Raw genomic sequence first — 19345 nt, 5'->3', positions numbered from 1 at the left:
TGAAATAACACAACATTCCAGTTGTACATTCAAACAAGGATCATATACAATAGTTTGAAGTCATGCTCTGGTCAATCTATGGTTTTCATCATTTTTAGCTAGAAATGGTGGAAAGAAGCTCCTTAAAGTGTTAAGGGTTGAATTTTTAGCTTTCTCATACTCAAAAACCTATTTTAAGACAAGATCAACCAAATCAATCAACGTGGTGAGATTATTTAGTAAAATAACCCATTTACAAGTCCACATGGTGGCCATCTTGAAAAAAGGGCGACCATCTTGAATTTCGAGTGGCCCATGTACCTTTTCAACAGAGAAAAGTCTAAGGGGTATTTTTACCGGGTTGGGTGCTTGTATCAGTCATCTGCTCCACTAAAAGTCACCTAATATCTTGACAGGAGGCACCCACACTTTTTCTTTCTCTTCTTGCCATCTACTTTTAAATTGGTTTGGTTTAATTGAGCTTCCACAAACGTGCATAACGTGGTGTTTGTTTAACATTTCTAAACTTTAGGTGGAATGTGAACAAAAACAATGCACAGATATTATCAACATCAAAAGCACAAGCGGGGGCCATTTGTGGGGGAAAATGGTGTAGACAGATGTCTATAGTGTTACCTGTTCAATGCTGTAGTCGGTCACATTCAGCAGCTCGTTGCCCTGCTGGGTCACAGCCCAGAGATCCACCCTCAGCATGATGTCCGGCACCAAGAACATCAATCTGTTCTCAATCTACAGCATGAAGTTTAAAATGTCTGATTTTAGACTTATCCACTCTCACAATAGTATGATGCGTTGCTTGTACGACTCATTACAACATTTGTATTGAGGGTGTAACAATTAATCCAGTAGATCGATGAAGCGATTAATATTCCTACGATCCATCGATCTCTGCTCCGCAAGTTGGCCTTCCGGATGACATTAATCAATCAAAAATTGTTAGGTAATCGATCGATTGTATCGATACATGGAAATTAGGAAATTAGATTGAAAATACTATTTTATTCAAGTAAAATGTAAATACATTTGCCATTAAATATTGTTTACTTGTTCGCTTATGTCCATAATAAATTTATAGACGTGGCCCTTGCCAGAAACATCCGGGATCTATGAAATCTCACCTGTACTGTCCAGTATCCAGGAATGTATTTCAGTCACACTGGTGGAATTTTTATTTTGGCTAAAAAGTTACTGAATCGATTTTGGATCAAATCGTTCTAAATTAACCAATATTGTTCTTGAATCGGCAACAGCAAATTGTGATTCAAATCAAATTGTTGCTAAAAAGAATCATTAGACCACTAATATTTATATAAAATCGTACACAACTGGCTTTTATCATTCCTTTTCTCCGGGTCTTTTTTTTTACAGTGGAACACCTTCCATTTTAAATGGTGACACATTTGTAACAAAGCTGCATTTGTGTTTGTGGGTTGCACCCATTAAAAATGTGCTAAATGTTTTCTCTTGCACATTTTCTTACTTTCGGTGTATAATTCTTTTGAAAGACACTTGCTAGTGTAGTGAAAAGATCTTAGTTTGACTTACAGAGTAAGTGAGGTTGAAGGTGGGAAAGAGGCTGTCTGCTTGATTCCTGTACGAGCTCGGTCTGATCTCAAAGCGAGGAGGGTTGGGGTCTCTGTGGGCAAACGATCAAAGTCCAAAAGAAGAACAACGGACCAGAAGACCAAAGATGGCACATAATCGATAATGTCTGTCTTTCACCTGGTGAAGAGGAGGTCAGCTTGGTATTTCAGAGGGAGAAAGATGTCATTGATGTTGTCGTCGGGGTATCGCTCTTCTCCATCACTAGTTAACACACAATTGCATCATCATTAGACACATTCTCAGGTTGGACCAAAGTTTTCTTTTTATTCCTGCATTCATCATCTGAGTTTCTTTGTTGTTATGAGGAACATAACAGCAGTCCTCTCACCTGACGGCTTCCATGAAAATATGAGCGTGATCCAGGAAGTTCAACTGGTTGAATTCAAACTCGAGACGAAAACGTACCTGTGCAGCAACACACACACAAACACACACATGTAATAAATCTCAAGTAGCATCTATCTATAAAGCATGGAATCTGTTAATGTGTTCCTCAGATATCTCTGTGGATCAGGATCAGACGGCCATGAAACTTTCAACATGGCTGCTGCTTGGTTCAAGGGTGTGCAACGTTGGATTTGTTTGGACTGCAATGATATAGTTAATAAATTATTTTATAAATACTTTACAAATTCCATGTGCATCTAAACTGACTGTTGTGGATTAATGACACTAAACGATATATACACAATCAATCTCAATCAATCTTCAATCAATCTTTATTTGTATAGCGCCAAATCATAACCAATGGTATCTCAAGGCACTTTACAGTAGAGCAGTCTTAAGGACGGACTCTTCATTTTATGGATACACACATATGCATATATACGTATATACACATACATATGTATCCCACACCCAACATGAATTCATCATGGCGGCAAGGAAAACCTTCTGTTAAGCAGCAGGAACCTTGTGTGGATCCCATTCCTATGATGAACAGCCATCCACGTTATGCTGTGTTGGGTGTGTGCAGAGAAAAGGGTGGAGACAGAGCCGCTGAGTCTCTGTAACTCCACACTGAGGATCCCACGGACCTGCAAGACAAAAGCCAGAAGGAGTACAGGAGCAAACACACAAGGGAAGAAGCAGACATAGAGGGAGTGTTTGAAAGAGGAATGTGACCCTCTCCGGTCCCTCTCTAACCTAAATGACCTCTCTCTTAACGCCCTCTCCAACCTCTCTCCAACCGAGCATGCCAGACCCCCCCCCCCCCCCGGCAGTCTATGCCTATTGCATCTTAATTATGAGCTATGAGCTGGTTCCTAACTAAAAGCTTTATCAAAGAGGAATGTTTTGAGCCTAACCTTAAAGGTAGAGAGGGTGTCTGCCCCCCGAACCGTGGTTGGTAGATGGTTCCAGAGAAGTGGGGCCTGATAACTGAAAGCTCTTCCTCCTATACTACTTTTAGAGATGAATGGAACAACGAGTAGTCCAGCATTTTGAGAGCGTAGTGTTCTGGGGGGATTGTATGGCACTACAAGCTCCTTGAGATAGACTGGTGCCTGTCCATTTAGGGCTTTATAAGTGAGAAGAAGAATCTTGAATTCTATTCTATATTTTATGGGAAGCCAATGCAGAGAGGCTAATACAGGAGTAATGTGATCTCTTCTCCTAGTTTTAGTCAGTACACGTGCTGCAGCATTTTGAACCAGCTGAAGTGTCTTAAGCGACTTGCTCGGGCAGCCTGCTAAAAGAGAATTACAATAATCCAGTCGAGAGGTAACAAAAGCATGGACTAGTTTTTCGGCGTCGCCCTGAGACAGGATAGATCTGATTTTAGCAATGTTACGGAGATGAAAGAAGGCAGTTCTTGAAGTTTGTTTTATGTGAGAGTTGAAGGATAAGTCCTGATCAAATAGAACCCCAAGGTTTCTAACAGTTGTGCTTTGTGCCAGAGTAATGCCATCTAGGGCAGTTAGGCTAGCATAGGTTTCTCTAAGGTGTCGCGGGCCCAGTACAATGACCTCAGTCTTGTCTGAGTTGAGAAGAAGAAAATTTTGGTCCATCCAGGCCCTAATGTCCGTTAGACAGGCCTCAAGTTTAGATAGCTGATTTGTCTCACCTGGCTTCATTGATACATACAGTTGGGTATCATCAGCATAGCAGTGGAAGTTAACAGAGTATTTTCTCATAACATTACCAAGGGGGATCATATAGATACAGAAGAGGATTGGACCTAGCACAGAGCCCTGAGGAACCCCGTAGCTTACTTTAGTGTACACAGAAGACTTATTATTCACGTGTACAAACTGGAACCTATCAGATAGGTAGGACTTAAACCAGTTTAGGGCAGTCCCTGTGATTCCAAGTAATTTCTCTAATCTCTCTAGTAGAATATAGTGATCTATAGTGTCAAAAGCTGCACTAAGATCTAATAAAACCAGCACTGAGAGTCGTCCTTCATCTGAAGCCCAGAGTAGATCATTAGTTACTTTAACTAAAGCAGTCTCTGTGCTGTGTTGAGCTCTAAAACCTGACTGGAAGTCCTCGAACAGGCTGTTGTTTTGAAGAAATTCACAGAGCTGAGCTGCCACAACTTTCTCAAGAATCTTTGAAATAAAAGGAAGATTAGATATAGGCCTGTAGTTTGCTAAAGTGCTGGAATCAAGAGTAGGTTTTTTGAGAAGGGGTTTGATTACAGCTACTTTAAAGGACTGTGGCACGTAGCCTATTGATAGGGATATATTTATTGTCTCCAAAAAAGATGGGCAGACTAGGGGAATAACTTCTTTAAACAGCTTAGTTGGGATCGGATCTGAAAGGCAGGTCGATGGTTTGGAGGATGAAATAATAGAGTTAAGTTCCTGAAGTCCTATATGTGTGAAACAGTTTAGGTTAGGCCTATTTACATTTAATGGTACAGCAGGCCCAGGTGAAGGCAGGGAGTGGCTAATTTTATCTCTAATCTTGTGAATTTTATCGTTAAAAAATGTCATAAAGTCCTCACAGCTGAGGGCTAGAGGAATCATGGGCTCAATAGAGCTCTGACTTTGTGTTAGCCTGGCTACAGTATTGAAAAGGTACCTCGGATTATTTTTATTTTCTTCAATTAGTGAGGAGTAGTTTGTAGATCGACTATGTCGTAAGGCTGTCATGTATTTACTATGGCTTTCTTGCCAAAGTATTCGTGACTCCTCTGTTTTATTGGAGCGCCACATTCTCTCTAATTTACGGGTTGTTTGTTTGAGTGTGTGAGTTTCAGAGCTAAACCACGGAGCTTTCCTCTGACGTTTAATAGTTTTTTCCCTCAATGGGGCAATTGAGTCCAAGGTGGATTTTAGTAGACTAGCAGAGCTATCGACAAGCAGATCCAGTTGAGAGGGGTTATAATTAATATCATAGTTATTTATTGGATGGTGCACTGAGTGTAAGGCAGCAGGAATGGCCTCTTTAAATTTAGCCACAGCACTGTTGGACAGATTTCTACTCGTAACTATTTTATTGCACAGTGCGAGATCCTCTAGGATAATGTTAAAAGATATTAAAAAGTGATCTGATAGCAGAGGATTTTCAGGGTAGACTTTTAGTTCATTAATATCAAGGCCATATGTTAGAAGAAGATCAAGAGTATGATTTAAACGATGAGTAGCTTCATTAATAGTTTGAAAAAAGCCAACTGAGTCTATTAGGGACATAAAGGCTGAGCTCAGGCTATCACTATCTTTGTCCACATGGATATTAAAATCTCCTACTATCAGTATTTTATCAGAACTGAGGACTAAGTTTGATATAAACTCAGAGAATTCTGATAGAAATTCAGAATAAGGGCCTGGAGGACGGTAAATTATCGCAAATAAGACTGGCTGGCAGGTTTTTGATTTGATATGAGATAAATTTAGAACCAGGCTTTCAAAGGAAGTGTAATTGGCCTTTGGTTTAGGATAGATTAGGAGAGAGGAATGATAAATAGCTGCTACACCACCTCCACGGCCTATGTCTCGTGGCATATGAGTATTTAAATGACTGGGAGGAGTGGCTTCATTTAAACTAACATATTCATCTTGATACAGCCATGTTTCAGTTAAACAGAATAAATCAAAGTTATTTTCTGAGATAAGGTCATTTACTAGTAGAGATTTGGATCTCAATGATCTAATATTTAATAGAGCACATCTAATGCTTTTATGTTTTGGTGTTTCTAGATTTGAGATTTTAATTTTTTTCAGATTTTTATAATTGATAGCTCTTTTATTTGATTTTATGTTAAAATCATTGTGAAATATGGGTCGGGGGACAGACACCGTCTCTATAAAATAATATTCATCACCATCACAACAGTTGTCATGGCGATGAACACAGCTATCATAATAGCAATGGGAGGGAAACTGTCCTAAGGCAAGCGCAGAGGGGCGTGGAGGACTCCCCCTCTGTAACATGGTCTTATTCATGAGATGTCATAAATGTGCCATGTTTTCTGATAGTAGAGATGCTCCCTCCAAAGTAGGATGGATTCCATCTCTTCCTATCAGGTTCGGTTTTCCCCAGAAGGATCTCCAATTATCAATGAAGCCCACGTCGTTTTCTGGACACCACCTCGATAGCCAGCGGTTAAATGATGACATGCGGCTATACATGTCATCACTGGTCAGATTTGGTAAGGGACCAGAGAAAATTACGGAGTCCGACATTGTTTTAGCATAAGCACAAACTGATTCAATGTTCACTTTGGTTGCTTCCGACTGGCGACGTCGGGAGTCATTAGTGCCGACATGGAGGACTATCCTATCAAACTTACGATTACTCTTTGCCAGCAACTTTAGATTTGACTTCGCTAGCTTCACGTTTCTCACTATGGAGTCGCCAATTATCAGAGTTTGTTCCCCGGTGAGTGTGTTGTCCTCACGGAGGGGGGAGAACCTGTTTGAGACGTGAACATGGTGGTGTCCCGAGCGGCTTTTTGACCTTCGACTATGCTTACCACGGACAGTAACCCACTCATTGCTGGCCGGGGGGGAGGCTAAGCTAGCGCTAGCACGGTCCGCACCGGCTAGGTCCTGCTTGCTAGCTTCGGTTTTGGTATCAGGGGTGCGGAACCGCTTCTCCAGATTGTTGATCCTCGCCTCCATATCTAACAGTACGCTACACTTTATGCAACTACCATTGTCCCTAAAGGAGGACGAGGAGTAACTAAACATCTGACACACCGGGCAGGAGAGCGGAGGAGAGGAGAGAGAAGCCATAGGTGCTAAATTTAAGCTAAGCTAAGCTAAGGACAAAAGGAAGTTTAAAGGAGATTGTACTGCCTATAAGAGGCGAGATTGCTTTTTACTTAACCTTCGTACGTTTAACTGTACGGTAAAAAATTAAAACAAGTGTTTTCAAGGCTAAAATATCAATGACAACAAGTTTGATTAGAGTTAGCAGAACACAGTAGTAGAGCGCTGCAAGCAGCGGTAGAGCGTAAACAGGAAATGATCGATACGTCACCACGTCAGCACGTCACCACCAGCCCAACAATCACAATAGTTATCCCTCTACATATTTCACAACAAACCTAAATGTCCCTGACGTCCCACCTTCAAACAACCTCATTCGGCCATCCATGAAAAAACTACTTAACCTTCCACGTTTCTATAGCAACACATACTTCCTACGGGCACTGCACTAGTTATCTCAACACACATAGCCGTTTCTGTTCTTTTGGGCTGTTTTAATGCTCAACCCTTGTTTCTTGCACCAACTTTAGCTTTACCAATGTTAATTATCTGTCCAACAATTTATCAGCCACTAAATTAATGGCATATTTCTTCTTCTTCCTTATTTATTAAATCAGTCTATAGGACATTTTGTACTGGTAAGTCGGGCTGATAACATAGCCATGCCCCTTTACCCTTTGGCCTTGCTGTACCAGCGCTGCTACATGCTAAGCTAACAAAACATGTGTGACTGATCTCTGCAATGGAGTTCCTTTACAGTCTCAGAAGAAGACAGAACATTTACTGTCTGCAATACATGGAATGCAAAGATTCATCTTTACGTTTTTTATCCTTCACCCTTAAAGACGTGTCAAAAATGACAATGGCGTTTGAAAGAAATAGTAAACAGCCGCTGCACAGACTGTCATAAAAAGCTCTGAAAGATGTGGTGAACACGTTTTTCATCTTTCCAGGTAAACAGCTGCAAACAGATGTTTAATGGACCTTGTCTGCGTAGATCTTTTAATGCTGGTGTTTCCAATTACCGGGATATCAGTCAATTTTCTTCTTTCATCACCTCACACAGATGATTAGATTTATTCACATAATCAATAACCCTCATACATGTCGTAACCAATAACCCTGATACATGTAAAGCTACAGGTTCTCTGCTTCCTTTGCAGCAGACTGCTCCGGATATAAAGACATGTTACTCCATCTGACTTCCTTGTCCTTCTGTCTGACTCTGTTGCTCTTCTGGTGCTTTTTTTTAACCAACAGATCAGATTCCAGGGGTGGGGGTTTTCCCCCCCTACTTCTTCATCATTGCTGGTCTTGTGATAACCAACATGACTTTCTGGACCTTTGTTCTCTTCTGTTTCTTGTTTCAAGAATCATTGCCTTCACCTCGATGTCAACCCCCTTTAATGATGCTGTGTGTGTGTGTAGAATCACAGTAACAGTGTAAGCACAATGTGTGTTACACGTTCTCCTAGTTCCCCCAATAATGATTCAACACATGCGTTGAGGCATACAGAATCTGACTATAAATGGATGATAAAAGGATGATTTTGTAAATTTAGTCATTTCTCTTTGAAAGGAAAATATGTATATATTTTTTTAATCTGTTTTTTAATAGTTTTTATTAAACTTTGTTTTTAATGTGACCATGTTTCACGTAAAAATCTATCAAGTTTTCTGAAAAGAGAACAGACTTTGAGTTATCAGCCAAAAGTCAAAGGCTCTCATTGTTCGAACCTACCTTAGACAGCGACCTCATGAATGGAGAACTTATGTTACAGCTCCTCTGATTGGCCAAAATGGCTACTGGGTGGCACTCAATCTGGACATCTGATTGGTCCTGTGAGCAGGAGAATAGTCCACATGTTAAGGTTTCCTTTATCTCCTGACATGTTTCGACTGTCGAACTTACTGGAATTATTACAGGACAATAGTCTCTTTTTGATAACATCATGATTTGTTTTGAGTTGGTGCAGCTATGAAGACATTCATCAAACTACTACCTTGACTAAGAGGCGGGAGAAGACGAGGTTGGACGACGTGGAGAATCGGACGGCGGCTCTGTACGCGTTCTCCCCTCGATTCTCCAACCGAGTGAACACCACTATCCTCCTCCTCCTGGGCTCCACCACAAACACTGCTCCATCGGACGACTTGTTATGGCTGCAGAGCGACCTGCCTGTCCGTGTTTGTGAGCTGCAAAGAGGCCTTTGGGTAACGGAGAAAATTATAACGTGTTTGAACTCAAAGGCATGAACAACTACAACACTCACCTCAGATCGATGAGGTCGGTATAGCTGTGAAGAAACAGGTCGGGCACACAAGTATCCTCCTGCTCACACCCATTCCAGTAGTGAAGCTAAGTAAGGAGAACAAGATTTATGTTTAGTCACTTAAAATCCTCAAATTATCCACACGTTAAGGAGAGTAACAGTAAGAAATGGACAGAAATCAAGGCTTTAAGGGTGTTGAAGCATTTAAAAGCTTTTTTTAAGTCTCTCAAAAGTTTCTTATAAAATAATTGAGTTAATTTTTTTTTACAAAGTAACCAGTTTTTACAACAACCTTGAATACAAAGAAAGAAATATATAATAATTATTGATGAAGGTAAGAAGGCCAGCAGCATGAGTATACAGGTGATACTGAAACCCGGAAACATAGGCTACCGGAGTGAATGCGTCCGCATACTGCTGCACAGGCTGTAATATCACCAAGTTTATCATTGTACCTGTTGTTAGAGCTACTATATTTACCAGGCAGCAAATAGTCATACCTGGTTATTGTTTTCCAGAGTCTTATTGGGCTTTATTTACCGGCGATTAGTTCCTATTGCTCGGAAAAATATGGAAACCAGTAGTGTTTTTAGTATTCATTTTTTAATTATTATTAATTAAAAGGTTACCTGCTTCCTGGTAAAGATAGTAGCTCTAACAACCGGTACAATGATAAAGTTGGTGATATTACAGCTTGTGAATGCAGTACGGGGTAGAACTTACTCTATTGTTCAATTAAAGTATGGGAGGTCACTGTTCCACTTTGGCATGTACAATTTTAAAACATGGAGAGTAATATGGGATCGCTAATAATGTGAACTCTAACCTCAGATCTGAAGATTGTCGGCCAGTCTGGGTCTAACACCATTCCAGTATCAGGGCTCTGCAACCCAGTCGTCAACACGACCATGATGGGACGACCATAATCTGTTGTTTCCTGTTTTAAAGACAGGCATTTGTGGAGAACAATAAACCCTAAATGTTTTTATTACAGTTGGCTTTGAGAAAGGAGCGTGATAGTGGCCTGACCTGCACTGAGAAGCCTAACTGCTGACAGTTCTGGCCTCCAGGCTGCAGGAGAAGCCTCAGAGGCTGCTGTCGATGGGCTTCATCCAAGTAGGCACGAGGGGGGAAGCGATTCTCATCCAGCAGCAGAGAGAACCAAACCGCTGAGGAAGCAGAGGAATGAGAAGATCATGTGCAGCACAGCGATGATGCACAAACTGTTTATATGTGCAAGATAAAATAGTGGGTGATTCCTTAGACCAGTGGTTCCCAATCTTTTTACAGTCCCGTTCCCCTGCACACTTAAAAAACATAATAATGTAATGACATATACAATGTAGCGCTACAGTGAAATTTTACCGATTCTGTTGAGGAATAATATATAACTTAAAAAAAATGAAGAATAACTTGTAAGCACACAAGAAAACATCTTATTCAGAATTATCACTTTTATTTAATCAATTAGCCCAATGGCGTTTTCAGTGAGAAACAGCAATCATAAACCCACATTATGTAGAAACATAAAACGTATGATATATAATGCAATATAAATCTAATAACGCTTTTTGTTTCTACATGCAGGCTTCCTCTAAGTTAGTTTGGTTTTTTTTTTCCCACCACTTTTTGTTGTTCTACTTGGAACTTATTTTTCTTGCTTGCTGGTTCTTTTTAAATAGCTGTTGATTTCTAGTCTGGTTTCTAGTTTGGTTTGAAATATGGGAAATTATGTCAAATTGATTACATGTCTGAGTTTTCCTAGAACATCCAGTATAAACCAATGGTTCCCAAAGTGGTTGGCGAACAATAGTGAAGAAGGGCAAAATGTGGCAAACAATAGTAAAAAATGGCAAACGTGAAACAAAAAGAGGAAAAACGTAGGGAAAAAAAGAAACAAGTGGTATTTATAGGGCAAAAGGTAGATTATTTGGATTAAAATTGGCCAAAACATTAAAGAAAGGACAAAAAATGGATACAAGTGTCAAAATTAACTTAACTTAATATTTATTGGCAAAAGGTAGCTAAAGCCTGAAAAAAAGTGTCAGTACTTTTTTGAAAAGGGGCACAAATTGGATAAAGGAAGTTGCAAAATGGCCAAAGGAAATAGGTGAAAAGGGGTTTAAGAAGTTTCCCCCTTTTAAAGTTTTCTGGGGAATAATAAGACATAAAAAGCCACAACACTGACTTAATAACAGCTTCTACGTGGTGTCAGCTGCTAATGTAGTGGACTGGTCTGGACAGAAAATGCCGGGGCCCCCGTCTGACCCCGACCATTGCTGCGGAACAGCTAAGATTTTATCAGTCTTTTTCAGACCATGTTGGACCAGATGATAATGGAGCAAGGTGCTGGTGAACAGAAGGCAGTAACGGATGTTTAATGACCGTTGGCTGCGGTTTGCACGGTTTTCGTGCACATCTGCAGACAATTACACACAGACACAACAGGAGCGCAGCTTTAACAGTCTCTGAGGGTCATTTCCGAACAAAGGAAAAAGCTACATTGGGAGTTATCACACACAGAGGAATCACTAAAACATCAAAGCTGCAAAGAGCCTTTTTAATTCGCCCCTTTTAACTGTTTCTAAGCCCACCCCTTTAAAATAGGTGCTTCAAGGAGCTATAATGAGGCTCCACCTTTTTTTTTTTTTAACTGATATTTGGTCAACAGATGCCATTCATTTCCTTGTATGTAAATATGTAGCAATATTCTTTGCATTAAAAAATTCTTATCATAGATATACAGTATATATACACGAGCTATACTGAACTACACAGTGTTGCTACTTGTATCGGTGTGAGGCGCGTTTACTATAGATGCAATAATAAAATGCATTTCGAGTGCATCTTAAATAGGACTTTACAACCAATTCAAATTGTACTCACTAGATGGTAATATGTACTGTAAATACAGAACTCTAGGCAGGCCAGATACTGTCGCACACTGATAGCACACACCAAGGAGGCTCAGTCATGTTTTGACCATTACTAACAACAACATACTGTATACAGAGTGCACTGAATAGCAGACAGATTCACAAAGGCACACACTCACAGCTGGTTAACCTCTGAATCCCAGACCGGTCTGTTCGACATAAACCCTTTGACATAATAAACCCTGTGTCTGCATCTGACCAGAAACTCTAAAGCTTGACTCCATCTTATTCATCAAAACCACCACAACAGATGGCCTTGCTTGCCAAAAAACTTCACATATAATTTGTGTCTTTGTATAACTCGCATCCTCAGGTTCAAAAAAACTATATGACCAATAATATGGGAGCTTGTTCAAATCTCACACAATAAAAAGTGTTACGAAAATAATAAATATGTTCATGAGCTTCTTTTACACACCAACTGGAGTCTTAAGTTTGGTGTTGGACCGGAAACTCAGACAGACGCTGACAGACATGCAGGTGACCTGCTTCCCTCCTCTTTGACAGTCCTTGTTAAAGGTGTTCACCTTCCCTGGTTCAAGGGTCAGCTTGGCCCGAATCCGCACAACGCTCTGGGACCTGAGCACAGTGGGGATGAAGCTTCAGTTGGGGCATGAGTCGCATTACAGTAACGCATTAACTAGTTCCAGCGAGATTCATTTTGTCTTCTTTTAGAACAGTATGTTAAGTTGTGGTTTCATTTATTCAGACAAGGTTTTTCAGACTATTACAAGTGAAACTTCAAAGGAACCATCAAAGGCGATCAACAGAACTCCGCTGACGAAAACTGGCAGTTGACAGTCGAAACATGTTGGGAGAAAAACATTTTCTGAAAAAACTTGTCTGAATAAAGGAAGCATTAACTAGTCCCCAAAACCAATTCATTTATAAAGATATAAACCAAAAGCTAATGTCTACGGTTGAGGACACTATAAGCTGGGTTTATAAGCACAGATTCATTAAAAAAAGTCTCCAATGCTAGTGACTCAATTGGAACTTTAACAATGTTATAAAACTGATTCTGACCAGATGATGGCAGCAGCTCCACGTGCTCCCACTGCCAAGTCCACAAGACCATCTCCATTTACATCCAGAACAGCATGAAGACTTTGACCAAAATATTGCAGACCTGCAGAGAAACCAGCTGCAGACAGACGCTGGGCAGGAAATGGAAAAGGTCACAAATTAGCACAGCCCGTACGTCTTAAAGCGTTGCACTTTAGATGTTTCTAGATTGATAAATTTGGTCATTCATTGGTTTGTAGAAGGAAAAAATGGGACTCTTTATATAGGACTCCACCCATCAAGCGGCATTCTGGCATTTCCTCTGCCACAGATACAAATGGTAACTACCAAAGCTAAAAGTAATGGATTACAATTACTCACGGTACTGTAATTGAGTTGCTTTTATGGGTATTTGTACTTTTTTGAGTATATTTCTAAATCAGTTATTTTACTTGTACTTAAGTATGTTTTAAAAGAAGTAAAGTAATTAATTACATTTCTACACCCAACCATTACTGAGTAAATTCTTAATTTTTGTTTTAAAATGATCAACGGACATTGTGAAACTACAAAAAATGAAATAACCAGACAACAATCAGATGCATCACTTCCTAGCCAACCAATCAGATTAAATGTAATGCACGGCGTCAAAATTAAATGCCGGTTATTTTCTCAGTTCTAGAGTTAATAAATGCATCTTTCCTGACAGTTTTTTAATTCATTGGTGTTATTTTATTTAAAAAATAATTGTTAGGTTAGGTGGCTCATATTTATATATATTTCTTAAATTTTGTTTTGTTTTATTTATATGAATATCTGCAGATATACTGTTGACACGGATATAATAATTTATAAAACCGGGTATAGTTATCATTATATTAGCGTACATTGATGTGTGAATGTGTTACTATATTACCATATTGACAATCATGTAGAGTTGTACATCGGAAATTAAATTAAGTAATTAGAGATTAGGGGGTACGATTAAACAAGTTTTTATACTTCTTCCTACTCCTTTTCGAGCATGTTAATGATAATGATTGATTTATGTAATTATTTATTATGTATTATTATGATTTTTTTTTGTTTTGTTTTGTTGATTTCACTGTCTCATGTTCGTTTCATTCTATACAGATGCCTTTTTGGAAAATAAATTAAGTTCCAATTGTGTAAGATTTGGTCATTTCCTTTTTAATTTTATACACGAGATGTTTACTGTATGCAAGAGAACCGTGGCAACGATTTATTACCGAAAATAAACGTGAGGGGTGAAAATAACTAGTGACTTTTACTTTGAATACTATTCAATTGGGCTACTTTTTACTTGTACTTGAGTATTTTATGTATGAATGACTTGTACTTGAGTACAATTTTAATCACGTAACAGTACCGTGCTTTTTACATCTGTGTTAATTAGTATTAAAACTAGCTTTTAAACTCTTTCCTACTATGCATTCATAGAACTAATACTTAATCAGGCTTTTGTGCAAAGATAAGATATTGTTCAACATGGAAAATAAGGACATGTTTTCATTCATTAGTTAATGTGTGTTATCATTAACCTTACCTGAGCGTAGTGGCGCTGGAAGTTCTTCTTTCGACCTTTAAATATGTAGACCGCTCCTTGGTGGTCGTCCTCTAACGGCGCTCCCACCACCAGCTCTTTGAACCCATTCCCGTTCATGTCTGGTATCTGGGCCATAGCTGAACCCAGGCGGGAGTTCTGAGCACTGTCAGTTACTTCCAGCACATCCACTGACACAAATGACGCCTACAGAGACAGAAGTCTATGGTCATATTTCATTTGTAAAATGTGATAAATTAGGTTGAAATTGCTCTCATAAAATATCTGTGTAAATTGATATTTGTATGGGGCGCCCATTGTAAAGTTGTACATGCTAAAATAAACAACTTTTCACAACATTTACAGCAATATATGTTTAATTTGTGATATGTACTTTTCTGTATGTAATGTAATGTCAATGTTAAATCTAAATAATAAATCTAAATCCAAATGTTGAACATAAAATCTAAATCCAAATATTAAATCTGAATGTAAATCTAAATTGCACATTTAAATATGAACGTTAAATCTAAATACTAAATGTTAAATGGTACTTCCGGCGTATTTGCATATTAGCAAAATGTTTAGTTTAATTCGTGACATTTAGATTCAGATTTAAAATTTTACATTTAGATTTACCATTTAATATTTAGATTTAACATTTATATTTAAATGTAATATTTATGTTTAAATGTAAGATTTATTTTTAATATTTAACATTTAAATTTAGATTTAATGTTTAGATTTAATATTTAACATCTAGATTTAACATTTAATATTCAGATTCAACATTTATATTTAAATGTAATATTTATGTTTAAATGTAACATTTAGATTTAATGTTTAGATTTCATATTTAACATTTAGATTTAGACTTAATATTTAGATTTAACACAACACCATATTTTTACGAGAAAAGTAAATATCACAGATCTCACAAGTAATGTAAAAATGCACACATTTTTGGTTTGTTGCTGCTGTTTATTATAGCATGTGCAACTTTACAATCAGCGCCCCATATATTTGTAACCGGATTGGTTGAGAATCACAGCACCGATCATGTGACTTGTCCTGATTACCTGAGGTGTAACAGAGTAGATGTAAATCCTCCCTCTCTCCCACCCATGGCTGTAGAACATGGGGGCTGCCACCAGGAGAAAGTCCGTTGTTTCATCATCGTCAATATCTATTGATAACAACACACTGCCAAAATATGAGCCAATCTGAAAAGAAAGAGTAGCAGAATCAGACAATGAAAACCAATTTACTATAAATAATATATAAATGCTGTGCACGTCAATGCATTAACTACAAGTAGACAAGCTAGTGGGTCCCAAAAACATAGAAAATTCCTGTATTTCTGCAAATTTAGTTAACAATTGTATTATGCGTCATACTAAAAAAAAAAATACATTTACTAAAATATATCTTATAATAACTACACTGATCCTTAACTAACATCAGCTTCAAATAATGAGTAATTCATACTAATAAATGAAAATATGGAGCAGTTTATATTAGATAATTATAGAGAATATCACAGCAGGGACACAGAAAATAAGAAAATGCCCATTATTATAATAGTCTACCCTTATTTTACTGAATTTAAGACTAAAACTAAACTTTTGCTGCCAGAGTTGGGGAAAGAGCAGCCACAATAAGAACAAAAGGTTTTTAGTTTTGTATTGCTTTTTGTCTACAATCCTCAAAAACTGGGTGTGTGACTCAATTTTGGGCCAGTTAAGAACCTGTATTATAATAGATGTACAATAGAATCAGGAAAGTATGTAGCTATCCTCTGTAGGGTACAAGAACAGATATAATGTAACCTGACGCTTCATTTTTATACAAAGAGAATCAAGAATCATCATACAGGGTTCCTACAGTTTCAGTTTAAGACCAAATTCACAGTAAATACAATTGAAAAAACACACAAAAAAAGACACATTAATTACATAGGGTTAGGGTACATTTTTTTCCAGGGTATAGTGCAGATGTGCAACTGGCGTAAACACACAAAAATACACAAATTGTCAGAAAAATATACAAATAAGAGACTAAAATTGTCAAAATCACTCTAAAAACACACAAAATGACTACAAATATAGCTAGAAATTTAGAAAACAAAAACACAAAAAATAAAAAAAAACATTAAGAAAAATCTTTGTTGGACAGGCAATTTTTGTTACATTTACATCTTCCCATGTTTTTTAAAGCAACCACGTCACTGTTTTGTAGTTGGATCTGCTGTCATGATTGCACCATGTTATGGTAATTTATAAAAAAAAATGAATATAAATTATATTGAAATGTGAGACTAATTACAATCATAAAACCATACTTATGTGTTAAAAGGTAAGACTTTTGAAACATTGATTTAAGAAATTCTAATGACAATTAAGGCCTTATTCTTAGATTCATGAATTGAATAACTTAGGACTTCTTAAGAATGCGCGGGAACCCTGTCATACCACCATAGTTCTGGTTCAAAGGATCAAAACTGTCAAACTGCTTTGATTGAGCACACCACGATAGGACACCACATGTGCGTGCGTGCGTGTAACCTGTTCTCCGTGCAGTGTTTGGAGAATGGTAAGATTCCCGTCATTCATGAGGGTGAACACAATGACTTTCCCAGTGTGGTTAAATCTTGGAGCTCCAGCCACGTAGAGCTGAGAGTCGCTCAGTGCAGTGACTGAACCCACAGAATAACCTACAAGGACGATGCAAAAAAAAAAAAAATCCATTTTGGAATGAAATACAGAATCAAGAGCACAATTTTAAAACGTTGTGGTTACCAAGATAGGCTGCATGGTTCTTCAGCGTGTCTGGAAACTCATCCTGATAGGAGGCTTTTGATGGAACAACTTTCCCGTGTTTGGTTTCCTTCAGCACTGCACCGTTCCAGTCATAAGCTCCCACTGCACCCAGCAAAACGCCATCCTGAAGGAAAACTGGCCATTAATCGAGGAGAACAGCCCAGCTTTACTGTACAGTTTGTGCAGGAATATTCAAACAAATTCATGGTTCCCGTGAGAACTTCATGGTTAAAATACAGTACACGTTAAACCCCTGATTTTACAAAGTGAACAGATCATTGTGTAGCATGCAGTAGTTAGCACTTACTTTGACTACATGTGAGGAGAAACCTGCCTGAGCCATCTGCAGACCAAAGCCTCGGCCTTGATGGCTGGTTCCTGTAAAGCAAACGGCAGAGAATGTACACTGATCTGTCCACCCCACCCACACTTCACCATCCCAATCATTTACACACCGACACTACGGCGTTATATAATATTAATCAATGAAAACTGATCAATATCGGGTGGAGCAGGGATTTTAAAAGTCAGGGTGTTCTAAAGGTAGGGCAAAGGTCCACTGTCAATTGAGTTTATGAAATTAATTTACTAAAATCATGATAAAGCTCTTTATGTCTTAATTTTTAATTATTATTCCCAAAGAAAACCTTAAAAGGGGGGAACTTTTTAACCCCTTTTTCTTTGGCTATTTTGCAACTTCCTTTATCCCATTTTTGCTCCTTTTAAAAAAAATAATTGACATTTGATTTTAGAATCCTTTTGCCAATAAATATCCTTTTTTCCAAATTTTTGTCTATTTTTGCAAGTTGTTTTTGCCACTTTTATCCAATTTTTCTACGGTTTTCATTTTTTGTTAAACATTTTTGGCCCTTTTACACTATTGTTTGCCACATTTTGCTCATTGAAGCTACCTTTTGCAATTGTTTCCTCTTTTTTGTCAATTCTTTGCCACTTTTGGCCCATTTTAGTCACTTTTCTCTCTTTTCTTGCCACGTTTTTTGCCACTTCTGGACCATTTTTGGCCACTCATTGCTGTTAACTCTTTGTTTAATCACAATTCAATTAATCTAACTGGACCTAAACTGGTTTTAAACAATGAATCCCTCTGTAAAAAGTGAGGGGAATTAATTCTTGTTTTTATGAAAGTGCGGGTGTTGCATCCCCTGCATACCCTGTGGATGAGACGGGCCTGCCTACAGGGTTAACATACTCAAAATGTACTCACCTTCCAAGGAGAAAATTCTCTCTCCGAGCGCATCCACAATGTCCTTTAGTGCAGACTCGTCCGTCACGTTGAAAAAGTGCTTCTCATCAGGGTCACTGGCAATTAATTTAATTTCCCTCAGAAAAGCTTCAGGGTTGATTCCCCGACGGTTGTAATAACCAAGTACCTGCAGAGGCACATACAGACTTAGAACAGGGGTGACAAAGGCCAAAACTGGCCCTCCAGGGCCTCCAATCCGACACGGGTTGTCATAAAAATGAAAAAAGAGCACATTAATGAACATTCATGATATAAATGTGGAAAAGCTGTTTGTATGTGAAGCTCATACATGTTACCAGATCGTTTCAACAACCTTTGAGCTGTGTTGGAGCACAGAAACATCTGGTAGATTAGTGTGACCCCCCAGAACTGGGTTTAGACACCCCTGAATTACAGTGACTCAGCAAGATATTGAGGAAGGACTCACAGCAATGGCGTACATGGTGATGTTGTCGGTTTTGGCGTCGGTTACGGCCTGCATCAGCTCAGGACTGTCATGTGATTCACCGTCTGTGATCACAATCATCACCTTCTTCGCGCCGGGTCGCCCGCCGCGTTCAAACGCCTCAGACCTGCACAGTAGGATCATACTTTTGTGTACTTGAAGCCACACTAATCATCAATGTACTTCAAGTGTGTCTTAAAGCAATCAATTTTGGAACAACTAATTTTGTACTAAATATTTTTTAATTGTAATTAAATTGTAAAAAAGTTTAATAG

At 38.4% G+C, this 19345-nt stretch overlaps 1 protein-coding gene across 1 annotated transcript in view; it reads right to left on the bottom strand.

The window, feature by feature from the left end:
- LOC114464562 (integrin alpha-11-like) overlaps positions 1-19345 on the bottom strand; it is a 44096-nt gene that overhangs the window by 4745 nt on the left and 20006 nt on the right. Inside the window, exons 8-25 of the mRNA XM_028448878.1 lie at positions 19053-19197; positions 18587-18752; positions 17669-17739; positions 17341-17485; positions 17107-17255; positions 15622-15765; positions 14546-14749; positions 13000-13130; positions 12392-12552; positions 10067-10206; positions 9864-9974; positions 9038-9123; positions 8768-8972; positions 8506-8604; positions 1934-2010; positions 1723-1806; positions 1546-1636; positions 616-729 (exon numbers count right to left, since the gene is read on the bottom strand). Coding sequence (XP_028304679.1) covers positions 616-729; positions 1546-1636; positions 1723-1806; positions 1934-2010; positions 8506-8604; positions 8768-8972; positions 9038-9123; positions 9864-9974; positions 10067-10206; positions 12392-12552; positions 13000-13130; positions 14546-14749; positions 15622-15765; positions 17107-17255; positions 17341-17485; positions 17669-17739; positions 18587-18752; positions 19053-19197 — 2323 coding nt within the window. The remainder of the gene's footprint in view (positions 1-615; positions 730-1545; positions 1637-1722; positions 1807-1933; positions 2011-8505; positions 8605-8767; positions 8973-9037; positions 9124-9863; positions 9975-10066; positions 10207-12391; positions 12553-12999; positions 13131-14545; positions 14750-15621; positions 15766-17106; positions 17256-17340; positions 17486-17668; positions 17740-18586; positions 18753-19052; positions 19198-19345) is intronic.

This window comes from Gouania willdenowi, chromosome 6, assembly GCF_900634775.1.
Source record: "Gouania willdenowi chromosome 6, fGouWil2.1, whole genome shotgun sequence".
Lineage (NCBI taxonomy): Eukaryota > Metazoa > Chordata > Actinopteri > Blenniiformes > Gobiesocidae > Gouania > Gouania willdenowi.
This window is presented reverse-complemented; position numbering and strand designations above follow the sequence as displayed.